A 13,422-nucleotide genomic window follows, 5' to 3' on the forward strand; every position below is an offset into this window, starting at 1 on the left:
TCCCTCTCCTCCTCTCCTTCTTCTGCCTCTCCCCCTCCTGCCCTCCTGCTCTCACTCTCCTCCTGCCTCTCCTCCTCCCCTCCTGCCTCTCCTCCTCCTCCTCCTGCCTCTCCTCCTCCCCTCCTGCCTCTCCCTCTCCTCACCCCAAATTAGCTCTCTCACTCCGCCCTGGTCTTCATACCGGCCAGCCTCTTGGTCTCCACATACTGATTAGAAGTGTGTGTGTGTGTGTGTGTGTGTGTGTGTGTGTGTGTGTGTGTGTGTGTGTGTGTGTGTGTGTGTGTGTGTGTGTGTGTGTGTGTGTGTGTGTGTGTGTGTGTGTGTGTGTGTGTGTGTGTGTGTGTGTGTGTCAAGCCCTGGCAGTTGAGAGCAGCGAGTGTTGAAGCACTAAAGCTTTAATCTCCCATTGAGGTGACTGGTGATGAGGCTGATTCCGCGTGTGATTGGTCCTCAGTGAGCCACTCGTACGGCTATGGCCTGCTGGACGCCAGCGCCATGGTGACGCTCGCCAGGAACTGGACCAGCGTGGGCCCGCAGCAGAAGTGTGTCCTGTCCATGGTCTCAGTACCCAGGTAAAGCACGCACACACAGACATATGCAGAGACACGCAGACACACACACAGGCATTCAGACACACACGCATGCAGATGCACACACGCAGGGTTGCACACACGCAAACCCAAACGGAGGGACTGAGTCCTGGACCGCCGCATCTCTGCAGCCCGTGATCAGCCCACCATGACCTCTGGTGACCTTTGCCCTCGGCCCAGAGCTAGACCGCAGCTTCAGTGCGGCGGTGGTGGTGGGGGCTGTGGTTCAGGTGGTGGTGGGGGCGGTGGCGGTGGTGCAGTCTGCCCGCGCGTGACGGCGCTGTCACGATCTGCTGCTGTCACGCGTGACATGTCTTAATTTCTGTCCGGGCGCAAGCTGCAGACTTTAATGCTCCGATGGGTTGGGGGGGGGGGGGGGGGTGTGTGTGTGTGTGTGTGTGTGTGTGTGTGTGTGTGTGTGTGTGTGTGTGAGACTGTGTGTGTGTGTGTGAGACTGTGTGTGAGTGTGAGACACTGTGTGTGAGTCTGTATGTTTGTGTGTGTGAGACTGTGTGTGAGTCTGTATGTTTGTGTGTGTGTGTGTACGTGCTGCCCCTTCAGCTTGAGCCTGTGGAATCCTCTATGTATCTGGTCCTTAAGGCTCTCTATATGTATCTGGTCCTAAAGGCTCTCTATATGTATCTGGTCCTTAAGGCTCTCTATATGTATCTGGCCCTAAAGGCTCTCTATATGTATCTGGTCCTTAAGGCTCTCTATATGTATCTGGTCCTAAAGGCTCTCTATATGTATCTGGTCCTTAAAGGGCAACTTCACCCATTTCACATAAGCTTTGTATTTTTAGAACCCCCCGCATATTTTTGAATGGTCTAGCATCATTCCCTTATTTTCTGGAGACACTAGAGAGATCCGTATCGATCTCCAACACTTCCTGTTTTAGATGACGCAATATGACGATTTTTGCGTACAAGAAAATAGGAAGTGTAAGAGGGGAGGATTCTAGTAAGACTACAAACACTAGTCCCACCCCCCTCTAGGGGGTGGGACCCACTGACGCTACAGACCTATTAGAGCAGTGCCAGTGGGTGGGACTTCACCAGCAGAAACTAACATCCACAGCGTCTGAAGCTAAGATAACAGAGGCTGTTGATAAAACTGAAGTACAATGGCGGAGGGTACTGGATCTGACATAGAAGATGGCACCATGCAAAAGTTCACCATTTCGAAAGAAATACAAACGAGGACTACCGTATTTTCCGCACTATAAGGCACACCTGATTATAAAGCGCACCTTTAATGAATGGCCTATTTTAGAACTGTTTTCATATATAGGGCGCACCGGATTATAAGGCGCATAGAATAGAAGATACTGCAGTCAAACGTTTGAATGGGGTTGCGTTATGCATCGACTAGACCGAGCTGTGCTAAAGGGAATGTCAACAAAACAGTCAGATAAAGTCAAACTTTATTAAGCGTTCTGACAACTCCGGTCACTCCCATGGTAACGATGTTCAAACGTTAATGTGCATATTAACAATATCTCATCAATATCTGATCAATATCAATATCTCTTAACAATAAGCTCACTTTTTCAGTTCATTCCCCGTCTACGAATCCCTCGAATTCTTGTGTGTCCGAATTGAACAGTTGGGCGAGTACGGCATCCAACATGCCCGGATCCCTCTCGTCATTATCCGAGTCTGTGTCGCTGCTGATGCCTGGCAGTTCAGTGATTATTCCTGCCTTCGTGAAAGCTTGGACCACAGTTGAGACTGTTATATCAGCCCAGGCATCCACGATCCATTGGCAGATAGTGGCGTAAGTCGCCTGGCGCTGTCTCCCCGTCTTGGTGACGTGTGTTCGCCTTCTTGGCCCCGTCCAATTTTTTGGGTGAAACCTACGGCCACACCAAACGCGTGTAACGTGCCTAACTTGACGCTTGATCATTGTGTGTCACAAAAATGGTTCAACGTGCCTGTGGCTGCGCTGGATTTAGGAGTCCGAGGTAGGAAACCCAAACGCCGCCGTGTTTGGGTGCATGATAGAGTTTAGATCGGGTTAGATTAAATAATCTCGGATATAAATAACAATAATCGGGTTAAATAACTTCACATGGTGTGTCTGGTGTGTTTCCAGCATTCGTAGTGTTGATCAGCAGATAGTCCGCCAAGACGTTGAGGTTGCTTAGCAACCAGAGACGCTGTCCATGCAAGTGAATGGAGCGTTCCCTCTTCGTCATCATAACTATCAAACCAAACATCCTTCACATTCAACGAGCGAACATTATGAAAGTAAAATGCACATTTCTCGCTAAAAATGTTTACATAAACGCATTTAATGGCGTAACTATGTTATTATTTCCACCCAGAATAAAGAAAGATGTCGGCCGTATGCTTCTGTGCATGCGTCACTACTCTCTGCCAGTGACGTCGGGTCAAGCTCCACGCTGATTTGTTCCATTAGTAGATGGAACAAGGAGGTGTCCGATAGGCGGAGATGATCATCGGGAGTGGCCGCCAGCGAAGCTGTGCATCGTGGTGCATGGTGGGAGTTGTTGTCTTCAATCCACAAGCGCCAAAAAGTCACTTTCTGCCTTTTCTCGGTCAAGACGGCACCAAATTTGAATTTTATTTTATTATTCGACTACACATAGGACCCAATTTCAATACATATTCATGCCTCCACCGGTGAAATGCTCCTTTAAGGCTCTCTATATGTATCTGGTCCTAAAGGCTCTCTATATGTATCTGGTCCTAAAGGCTCTCTATATGTATCTTGTCCTAAAGGCTCTCTTTATGTATCTGGGGCCGTATTCACAAAGGATTTTAGGGCTAAAAGTAGGTCCTAACTGGCGAATTTAGGAGTAACTCCTAAAAATAATGGGCGTGTCACTCTTAAATTTAGGACTCCTAACTTTTTTCACTAAGAGCAATTCACAAAGTATTTTAGGCCTAAAAGTAGCACCTAAGTCTAGGAGAGCTTAAAAGTCCTCAAGAGGACTCCTAACTCAGTAAGACCTATTCACAAAGAATCGTAAAATGCCTGCGATACGAAATGTTAGATTATTCAACTTGTTGTGGAGTTAATGCGCGATGCAATAACATCCCCGACTAACAGGAATAATCCGATAAATTCCGAAATAAAATGTTTGGCCACACTACGTTATTTAGCAACAGGGGAAATGCAGCAATGCCGACGATTTAAAATTATCGCAACCATCAGTCAGCCGTGCCATAAACTTTCCTTTGGACATTCAACAATTACACAGGATCAAAGCCAACTTCATGGCAATTGCAGGTATGCCCGGTGTGGTCGGTGCTATTGACGGGACGCACATAAAAATAATTGCGCCATCAAAAGACGAGGACGTGTTCGTCAATAGGAAGAAAGTGCATTCCATCAACACGCAGGTTGTTTTTGATGCAAATTTTAACATAGCCTACTGGATGTTGTTGCAAAGTGGCCTGGATCTTCAGCTACCCATGATTCGCGCATTTTAATGGTGAGCGGTCTGAGGCAGCTTTTTGAGATGTACCAGTTGGGTGTCACTTGCTGGGTGACAGTGACTATCCATGCGCAAGACGTGGCTCTAGACTCCCTACCTCAATCCACAACCGGGAGCACAGTTAAAGTATAACATGTAAGTGATTACGCAGATTACGCTTAGTCCTATGCGTAAAACACATCGTATTGGCTCTTTGACGCCTTTTATTTGTTGAATCCATATTTATTATTGTTTACTGATTTCTTCCATATATGCTAGAGCACACAAACATACACGAAATGTTGTGGAGAGAGGAATTGGGCAGATGAAACGTCGGTTTCATGTCATCCACGGCGAAATACGCCTCACCCCAGAGAGGGCAAGCACAGTAATCACTGTATGTGCCATTCTACACAACCTCTGCAAGCGGAGGAACATTCCACAGCCAGACGATGATGATGATGATGATGAGTGGACAGGCATTTAGGGATCACTTTGAAAACACATTTTAGGTAAACACCTTGGCACAAATCAGTCAACACTTGTGTAGTTCATAACATTTATTTTCTTTTAAATTTTACGTATTTCTATTGTTTGCTTTCTCTCTCTCTTGAACGTGCAGGCTACAACATCATTATCGTGGTCTGCACAAAATTGTCATCATGCGTGTATTCTGCTAACTGCACTATAACTACTTAATAGGAATTCATTTCTAGCCTAGGCTATTTCCTTGTTTTTCGGTGATTCAGTGGGCTCGTCTGAACAACCAATCACCGAACTGACTGCTTCTAAACTCGTGCACGAGAATTGACGTAATCCATAGCAACGGCGCGTCACTCTTAGTTCACTCTTTGTGATTTATCCTTAGTAAGAGTAGGTCTCAGCGGCTTTGTGAATAACTTTTAAGAAAAAACTCCTACGTAAAATGTTTTAGCGCGAGTTAGGAGCACTCCTAGCGGTAAGATAAAATGCTTTGTGAATACGGCCCCTGATCTTAAAGGTTCTCCCTCCTCTGTTGGAGGAGGGAGAACCTTTAAGATCAGATACATATAGAGCGTTTCCTCATTACTTAATTTGTCTCCTCGCTCCGTTGTCGTTCCTCCACACGCCTCCTCTCTGGAAGCCCTGACCTGTTGCTTAGCAGCAGCAGCCTGAGAGCAGGCGTTCGGTGGAAGGCTGTTGTTCTGGGTGGAGGTGCTGCTCCCTTAGCCTGCGCGTGGTTAGCTGGTCGGTGAGGGCAGGAATGCGGTAGATAGGAGGGCAGGGAGGGGTCAGATAGGAGGCCTCTCCTGGACGTCTGACCCGTGGTTCCGTCGGGCCACAGAAGCAGAAGGTCGGCCTCTGATGCAGCAGAGCTCCTCCACCGGCTCACCGCAGATCGATACGCTGTTCACCGCGGCGCTCCTCGTGTTCCATCCCCAGCCTGCACCGGGTACTTCCTGTCCTGATCCTGCAGTGGGTGGACGGCAGTCGACTGTTCTTCTCGCTGTCATAAAATATTCATCCCCTCACCCCGGTGTAGGAGGATGAATCTGCCCAGGGCGGTGATCACACGATGCTTAGCCGCCGTGTGTGCGTGGCTCCACGGTGTTCGGTGCGTCTCTCCACTGGCTCTGAGCTCCAGCCCGCTGCTTGTTGTTGGCGACGCCTCTAATCTGCTCAAAGGATTCTCGGGGGTCGAGACGGGGGCCGGGTGTTGCACCACGGCCAGGGGCTCCGTGCTCCTGATGCGAGAAACTAATCCTGTTCAGGGGTGAGAACCCCAAGCCCAGCCCCGCCCGACACTCTCACCACGAGGGAGGGGGCGCTGCCTCAGGGACACGCTACACCCATTTTAGCGACACGCTACACCCATCTTAGCGACACGCTGAACCTATCTCGGCCTGCAGGTGGAGGAACAGAACATATGACATCATATCCGCACATCATGCTCCCTCTCCTCTCCCTCTCTTATGGTTGTCCTCCTCCCTCCCTCCCTCCCTCCCTCCCTCCCTCCCTCCCTCTATCTCAGGAACATCGGCACCCACCTGGTCATCAAGAAGAGCGTGGACGGCTGCCTGGGGACGGCCAATCACGTGAGCTCTCTGGAGCACGTGCAGGCCCAGCTTACCCTGTCCTACAATCGCCGCGGCAACCTGGCCATCCACCTCACCTCCCCCTCTGGCACCCGTTCCACGCTGCTGGCCCCAAGGTAGGTCCTGGAGACGGTGGAGGGGGGGGGTTCCTCTGGTTCCTCTGTTTGTCCTCTGGTTCCTCTGGTTCCTCTGGATGTCCTCTGGTTCCTCTGTCCTCTGGTTCCTCTCTTTGTCCTCTGGTTCCTCTGTCCTCTGGTTCCTCTGTCCTCTGGTTCCTCTGTCCTCTGGTTCCTCTGGTTCCTCTGGTTCCTCTGGTTGTCCTCTGGTTCCTCTGTCCGCTGGTTGTCCGCTGGTTGTCCGCTGGTTGTCCTCTGGTTCCTCTGGTTGTCCTCTGGTTCCTCTGTTTCCTCTGGTTGTCCTCTGGTTGTCCTCTGGTTCCTCTGGTTCCTCTGGTTGTCCTCTGGTTCCTCTGGTTGTCCTCTGGTTCCACTGGTTGTCCTCTGGTTGTCCTCTGGTTCCTCTGGTTCCTCTGGTTCCTCTGGTTCCTCTGGTTGTCCTCTGGTTCCTCTGGTTCCCCTCTGGTTGTCCTCTGGTTCCACTGTGGTTCCACTGATGTTCCTCTCCGTCCTCAGGCCCCATGACTACTCCTCAGAGGGCTTCAACGACTGGGCCTTCATGACCACGCACTCCTGGGACGAGCGGCCCAGCGGAGAGTGGACCCTGGAGATCGAGAACCAGGCGGGGGTCAGCGACTACGGTGAGTAGCCCCCCCCCCCCCTCCCCCCAGGAGAGGGCCCAAGGAGCTGACAGTCCCCAGTGAGGGGTCAGGGAATGTTTGTTGACGTGGGGGGGGGGGGGGGGGTCAGACATTCAGGAAGTTGTTTAGGAAGGCAGTGCTCTGTGCCACCTAGACAGGAAGTGAAGAAGTAGGGATGTCCACCCACCCCCACCCCACCTGCCTTTGTTCTGTGTGTGAGTCAGGGCCCCCTCTGCAGGCGGGATCTAAATCAGCTCTGGCCCTCCCCCCCCCCTCAACAAGTCTGTCTCCGGCTGGGAGTATGTACCGGCCCCGGAGCCTTTCAAGGGGCCCCCACTCCAACGGCCCCCCAGGGATGTGTTCCTCTTAACACCAATCATGGCTCCGGCTGCACATTCCTGCTACTTCCAGGGATTCTGGTTCCAGGAATCACGGAGGCTCAGAGAGGCCCTCAGAGAGGCCCTCAGCCTCTGGTCTCCAACGGCCTCTCCTCATGAGAAGGAGGCTGCAAGGCGGTTGGCCCCCTGGTGTCTAACAGCCTGTCCTCCTCTCCCCAGGGACCCTGACCCAGTTCACCCTGGTGCTGTACGGGACCGGTCAGGCCTGGCCCAGCCCCTCAGACGCAGACCTGGTCCCGCCGGTCAGCCGGAGCTGCAAGACCCTGGACCTCAGGCAGATCTGCATCGGTTAGTGGGGAGAGAGTTAGTGTGGAGAGGGTTAGTGGGGAGAGGGTTAGGGTTAGTTGGGAGAGGGTAAGTGTTAGGGTTAGTGGGGTTACGGTTAGGGTTAGTGGGGTTGGGGTTGAGTTAGGGTTAGGGTTGGTGGGGTAAGGGTTAGGGTTGGTGGGGTTAGGGTTGGTGAGCTCAGCCCAGCAGAATGACTGAACTAGGGGGAGGATCACCGCAGCGACACAACGCTTAAATCCGCCGTTCAAACCGGGTGCTGCTAGACGTGGAAGTTAATAATTATTAAAAATATATTTATTGTTCTGACCTAAAGCGCATTGGTGCTTTTATGTTTTAATTAAAAGTAATCAATTCGTTTTTCTTCCCCATTTAAATGTTAATTATATTTATTTCGAGAGTGACTCTGTGAACCTCATGACTGCAGAGAGAGATGGACAATGTCGGCTGCTGCTGCTTCTCACAAACACCGCAGCGGGGGCAGCTTGCCCCCTGCTGGCGGCCGGCGGTAACGACGGTTTAATCAGACCGACTCCGGTGTCTTAACAAAGCGTTGACGCTGCCTTGGCTTCCTCTGCAGTCACCAGTGGCGGTTCTACATAGAATTACACCCCGGGCGAGACCCCTCCGAGTCGTCGTCGTCGTCGTCCCCCGCGTTTTTTTTTTTTTTTTTTTTACTAAATAAATGAAAGACTTTAAATAGGGAATCAATGTGCACAATTATGCACAACACAGTATAAGTTACAACATACAAGTGGAAAAAATATCAGATATAAAAAAAAAGGAAGAAGAGCAGAGAACATTATGAATACTATACAAAAAAGAGCAGAGATACAGTTTTGTTGCAAAGCACAATCTTATCGTGAAATTAGAACTCGTGTTTATTGAGTTAAAACCGAATTATTGTTGTATAATCATATCATAGGCAGCATATTAGCAGGCTAACAAATGTAAGAGTTATTCCACCAATTAACATTAGCCATTCATCATGACATGGATACTGTAATAATCATACAGAAAGAACATAGTGGCATACCTTTTTGTTTTGATCGTTTCTCCTCTTCTTCTTTTCTTTTTTTTCGAAATTGCGCTCCTGATGGCTTTTGCCTTTTTCTATCCATCTCTGTGCTTATTTTGCCCTCGACAATCAACAAATTTCCCATCCCCCCAACACTGTCACTCGTACAGAAGTTTAGACTAAACCAATTCACCTTGCCCTTGGTGACACTTAATCGTTCAGCATTACATATTTGTATAAGCCATTTCACACAATTCAGAAAAACAAAAAACGTGCAGGAATTATAGGCCTGTAATTATAATATTATGAATGTGCGTTTTTTGCAAGAAAGTCGAGGTGTGACTGACTTGCGCCCACTTATTGTATTATAGTATTGCTCTATAGCCTACAGTGGATCCCCCCGTCCCCCCACTTGTCTGTTCCAAGGTGAACTTTTCCCCCGCCCTCCCTCCCCTTCCCCGTTTTCACACATAGATGTCACCTTCTTAGCAAGCAGGGGCGCAAGCAGGAGTGCCTGCAGCCGCAGGGGGCACCAATTCGCCAATTCCCCACAGTGATATGATAGATAATAGAAAACCGCTTCGCAGCCCAGATTATTATTTATTTATTTACTTGGTCGTTCCGCCCCCCACGTGGCTTGAAAAAGTGCCGCCCCGGGCCACCGCCCGGGTGGCCCGTGTCTAAAACCGCCACTGGCAGTCACGGTTCTTACTGTCGTAAGCAGACCTGTGTCTCGACTTGTAACTTATGGAGATAGCGTGAGGGATGCGTCACAGATCATAAGGCACAAAAGACTCAAGAGTGGTTGGTAATGTGTTAGTACGTTTGCATCCAGTAAGATTTATAGAGCCCATTAAGGAGAGACTGAGCTCATCAAGGAGCGCTGAAGCCATTAGGGAAGCTAACGAACAGCCGGCTCACTAACGCTCCTGTCCCTCCTCACCCAGAATGCACGGCGGGCTACTTCCTGTTCCAGCAGTCGTGCGTGACGGAGTGCCCTCCCGGGTTCAGCGCGGGCCTGCTGCCCCTGAACTACACTGTGGGCAACGGGGTGGAGCCGGCCCAGGTGCCCAGCTGCCTGCCCTGCCGGCCGCCCTGCCTGACCTGCAGCGGCCTCAGCCCGCGGGCCTGCCTGTCCTGCCCCACCCACTCCCACCTGGACGCCGCCGCCGGCTCCTGCACGCACCTCAACCAGTTTGAGCGGGAGACGCCTGACGGCTTCATGGAGGGGCCGCGGCCCCCTGCCTCGCGGCTGCCCGCCGCCGTGGCGGCGCTGAGCTGCGTGGGCATCATGGCCACCTTCGGCGGCGTGTTCCTGGCGCTGCAGCTGCGCTCCGGCCCCCTGCGGTTGCCGCTGGGCCTGGGGGGCGGGGCGCGGCGCGCGGCGTCCTACCACGGCATCCCCACCATGTGGGGCGACGACGCGCTGAGCTCGGACTCGGACAACGACGACTTTGGCTTCGGTGGCGAGAGGAAAGCCTTCGTCAAAACGCAAAGTGCTATTTAGTGACCCTGCCCCCCTGGTGGGCCCGCCCCCTGGTGTCCCGCCCCCTCCCCCCTGGTGTCCCTCCCCCAGGTGTCCCGCCCCCTCCCCCCTGGTGTCCCTCCCCCAGGTGTCCCGCCCCCTCCCCCCTGGTGTCCCTCCCCCTGGTGTCCCGCCCTACCTGTACTGCTTTTACAATTCAGTTAACCTCCTCTCTTTTGGGGGCTCTTGTTTTTGATAATCAGGGCTGTGCTGTCTATTCACTGTCTCTTCCTGCTCTTCCTCCTCCTCCCCCCCTCCCTGGTGTGTCTGACCCAGAGGCTGCCTTCAGCTCTTCCTGTTCACACTTGGGTTATTTTCTGTTAACCCGGTTCCCGCCTGACCCGCCCCCGTCCCCGGAGAGTCGGTCCTGAGACTGGGGGCTGAGTGACATCACAGCGCTGACCTCCTCTGAGGCTGCGCCTCCTCCTTCCGGCCTAAAAGCAGTGTGTGTGTGTGTGTGTGTGTGTGTGTGTGTGTGTGTGTGTGTGTGTGTGTGTGTGTGTGTGTGTGTGTGTGTGTGTGTGTGTGTGTGTGTGTGTGTGTGTGTTCAAAGTACGATCATAGAAAGAGAATGGTAGTAGATGATTTATATATAGATCTCTATGTGTATGTACAGAAATCTCATTTCAAAATCTAATTTCTGAATCTCAGCTGCTCACAGACTTTATAAACTTAACTGGTTTACACGAGGAGCCGGTCTGAGAGGGCTGTGATCCACGACCCTCTGAACGCCGCCCACTCAGCCCTTGTGTTCCCGAGTCTGAGTTCATCCTCAGAGCCAATCAGAGAGCAGAGTCTGCGTGTGGCTATGCGTCGTCTTCCTCTGCGGGGCGGGGGTCCTGCTAACCAGGAGGTCCCCGCCCTCACAGCACAAACCTCCCGGGGGCCGTGCAGCTCTGAGCTCTGTGATTTGTCTAACTGGGAGGTGGGTCGTCAACACGCGGTGAACGTCTGGTCTTCATCCCCCTCCTCCTCAGCCAGCAAAGGACCACCGTAACAACGTGGCTCATCCCGGAGACCCTCTAGCAATATCTCAACATCGGCTTCTCCGTCTCCCGAAGAGGTCCAGTGTGGAACCATAGGATTCATTCATCTGTATGTTCTGCAATGAGGCAGAGCCATGGCCGGTTGTCATGGTGATGACCTGCAACATGCTCCTCATCCTCATCTACCTCTGAGGAAGAGCAGCGCCGATCGTCAGTGGTGGTCCTACCAGTCTGGGAGGGTCTGCAGGACTTGGAGTCTAATTTAAATATGTTTAAATAAGTTGTTTATTCTACAAATTTACTTGGTTTCACATTTGTCTTCCAAATGTTTGTTTTATTGGTTCATGATTATTATTATTTTGTTTAAAGGCAAACCTAAATCTTATTCCATGTGATTGGTCGATGAAACGTCGAGTTGAGGCATGGTTCTGGAACGAGCGTTCAGAACGAGTTCTCCTCCGACGCTCGATTGAACCGCAGGGTTTAATATTTACTACGTTCTGCTCCGCAATCGGTTGACAATCACTTCGGGTTTTCTATTTGGGGGGTCGGGACTTTAGTTTGAACGTTGTACAACGATGTTAGTTTAATTTAAAGCATTAATTCCTTTCTTTGGAAAGGGCTCCGTCTGTAGAGATTATAATCAGATAAAAATTGCAATGCCACGTTTAGAAAATCATACAAATGTAGGACTTAAACAAGGGGAAGTAAATGTCAGTTTGTTCTTGACTGTTAGAACTACAACCCGTCTAGAGGCAGAATAACGAACACGTACTTGTGTTCTTGTCCACTAGGAGGCGAGCAGGAGCGTCGTGTGATCATCTTAGTGCCTGATTCCATCCCGGCTATCCCACCAGTCAACAGTGATTTTCTAAGTCGTTGAGCACACACCTTTATATTGGATACTACACTACATTATGATAATCATTTGACTAAATATGCACAGCGCAGCTACTTCAACTAAACACATGTCATTCTTCATTTTTTAATATAGCCTACAATGTAAACATCGACGCATTTCCACTTTTCTTTATTTGGTTTGACCCCATCGATTCACCAGGAATTCAGAAACTCCAAAAAGTACTGAATTTCAAGAACCTTCAAGTGTGGAGGATTGAAAAGTTTGAAATGCTGTTCATGAATATTTCAGAAAGACTCTGAGCATATTGTACAGTAAAGAACAGGTTATACAGTGCCTACCATACAGGTGAGGAACCCTCATCGGCTCTCTGTCCCAGTGCAGATCAGGATTATTGATTATTTGTGAATAATGAAATCTGCGCGTGGTACCAAAGAGGAACTCATTGACGGGTGAACTCCTGCTGTGAGGCGGTTGTCATGGTCCCACCGTTCAGTTCTGCTGCTGGTTGAACCGTTCTTCTGCGAGCGGCTGCTCTCTGAAGACCTGAGGTCGCGTCTCTCCAGCGCCCAGCACGTGGTCAGAATGTATCGCCGCCGTGATTAAGGGCTCAGCGGAGCCACGTGGGCGGCGCGGTGAACCGCAGGGCTGATGGTACTCGATTGTGACCCGCTGGGACCCTCGGGGCCGCATACCCCCCCCCCGGCCCCTGATAATCCTATAGAGGACCTCCGTGGATCAGAGCTCAAACCAGGCCTATTTTTGTACTCTATGAACCGTTCAGTGTCATTTTCTTGTAATTTAATGCTTTTTTTTGCTCTTATTTTTCCTCTGTTTTATTTAATTGATGTCAATTATAGATTCTACTAAAAAAATAAAGATCTATGCAAATTTCGAAGGGGTTTTAATTTTTTTCATTAAAGGTGTAATGGTTGACGGGGTGATTTTTTTTTTGGAACTTGAGAAAGGGATTGGTTCAAGTAAGCTCTTATCTTTAAGTCAGGGGTTATCAAAGCTTTAACAGCTGAGGGCCAATTTAGGAACCCAAAATTTGACTGAGGGCCGCCAAAGGAAAAAAAAATTAGGCAGGAAACGCCGTCAGCATCCCAGTGATGGAAAAAAAACATTGCACCGTGAACCTCTGGGAGTGAGGTCAAGTGAGGTCTAAATCACGAAACAGGTTCATCCTTTCAAAGTAATGGACAGTCGGATTAAAACTAACAAATTTAACCGGATTTAATTGAAAGCTAGAGAGTTGACTTTCGTCTTTATATTTATTTATTGTTTACATTAGCCTAATGATATAATAAAAAAATATATATATTTTTTTTTTTACTTACATCTGTATGTCATTGCGGGCCGCCAGGAATGTTTCTGGGGGCCGCCATTGGCCCGCGGGCCGCACTTTGAGAACCAATACTTACGGTAAAAGACGTGGTTTTCATTCCACGTGACTACTGGTTGAACCGGCAGCAGACCGAAAAAGT

General features: G+C 50.2%; 1 protein-coding gene and 1 long non-coding RNA gene across 5 annotated transcripts in view; one reads left to right on the top strand and one right to left on the bottom strand.

Annotated features, from left to right (window-relative positions):
• LOC132471966 (furin-like) overlaps nucleotides 1-12,829 on the top strand; it is a 63,006-nt gene extending 50,177 nt beyond the window's left edge. For all 4 annotated transcript variants that reach the window (XM_060071337.1, XM_060071339.1, XM_060071340.1 and 1 more), the window contains exons 12-16: nucleotides 455-572; nucleotides 6,044-6,223; nucleotides 6,740-6,864; nucleotides 7,422-7,550; nucleotides 9,513-12,829. In XM_060071337.1, the coding sequence (XP_059927320.1) occupies nucleotides 455-572; nucleotides 6,044-6,223; nucleotides 6,740-6,864; nucleotides 7,422-7,550; nucleotides 9,513-10,072 (1,112 nt within the window). In that variant the 3' untranslated portion in view covers nucleotides 10,073-12,829. The remainder of the gene's footprint in view (nucleotides 1-454; nucleotides 573-6,043; nucleotides 6,224-6,739; nucleotides 6,865-7,421; nucleotides 7,551-9,512) is intronic.
• LOC132471967 (uncharacterized) lies at nucleotides 7,981-9,388 on the bottom strand. Its single transcript, XR_009528965.1, has 2 exons — nucleotides 9,259-9,388; nucleotides 7,981-8,115 (listed from the first exon to the last, which is right to left on the bottom strand). It is a non-coding gene; the product is annotated as an uncharacterized LOC132471967 (long non-coding RNA).
• Nucleotides 12,830-13,422: the final 593 nt, after the last annotated feature.

The sequence above is a fragment of the Gadus macrocephalus genome, chromosome 14 (genome assembly GCF_031168955.1).
Source record: "Gadus macrocephalus chromosome 14, ASM3116895v1".
In the NCBI taxonomy this organism is placed as follows: domain Eukaryota; kingdom Metazoa; phylum Chordata; class Actinopteri; order Gadiformes; family Gadidae; genus Gadus; species Gadus macrocephalus.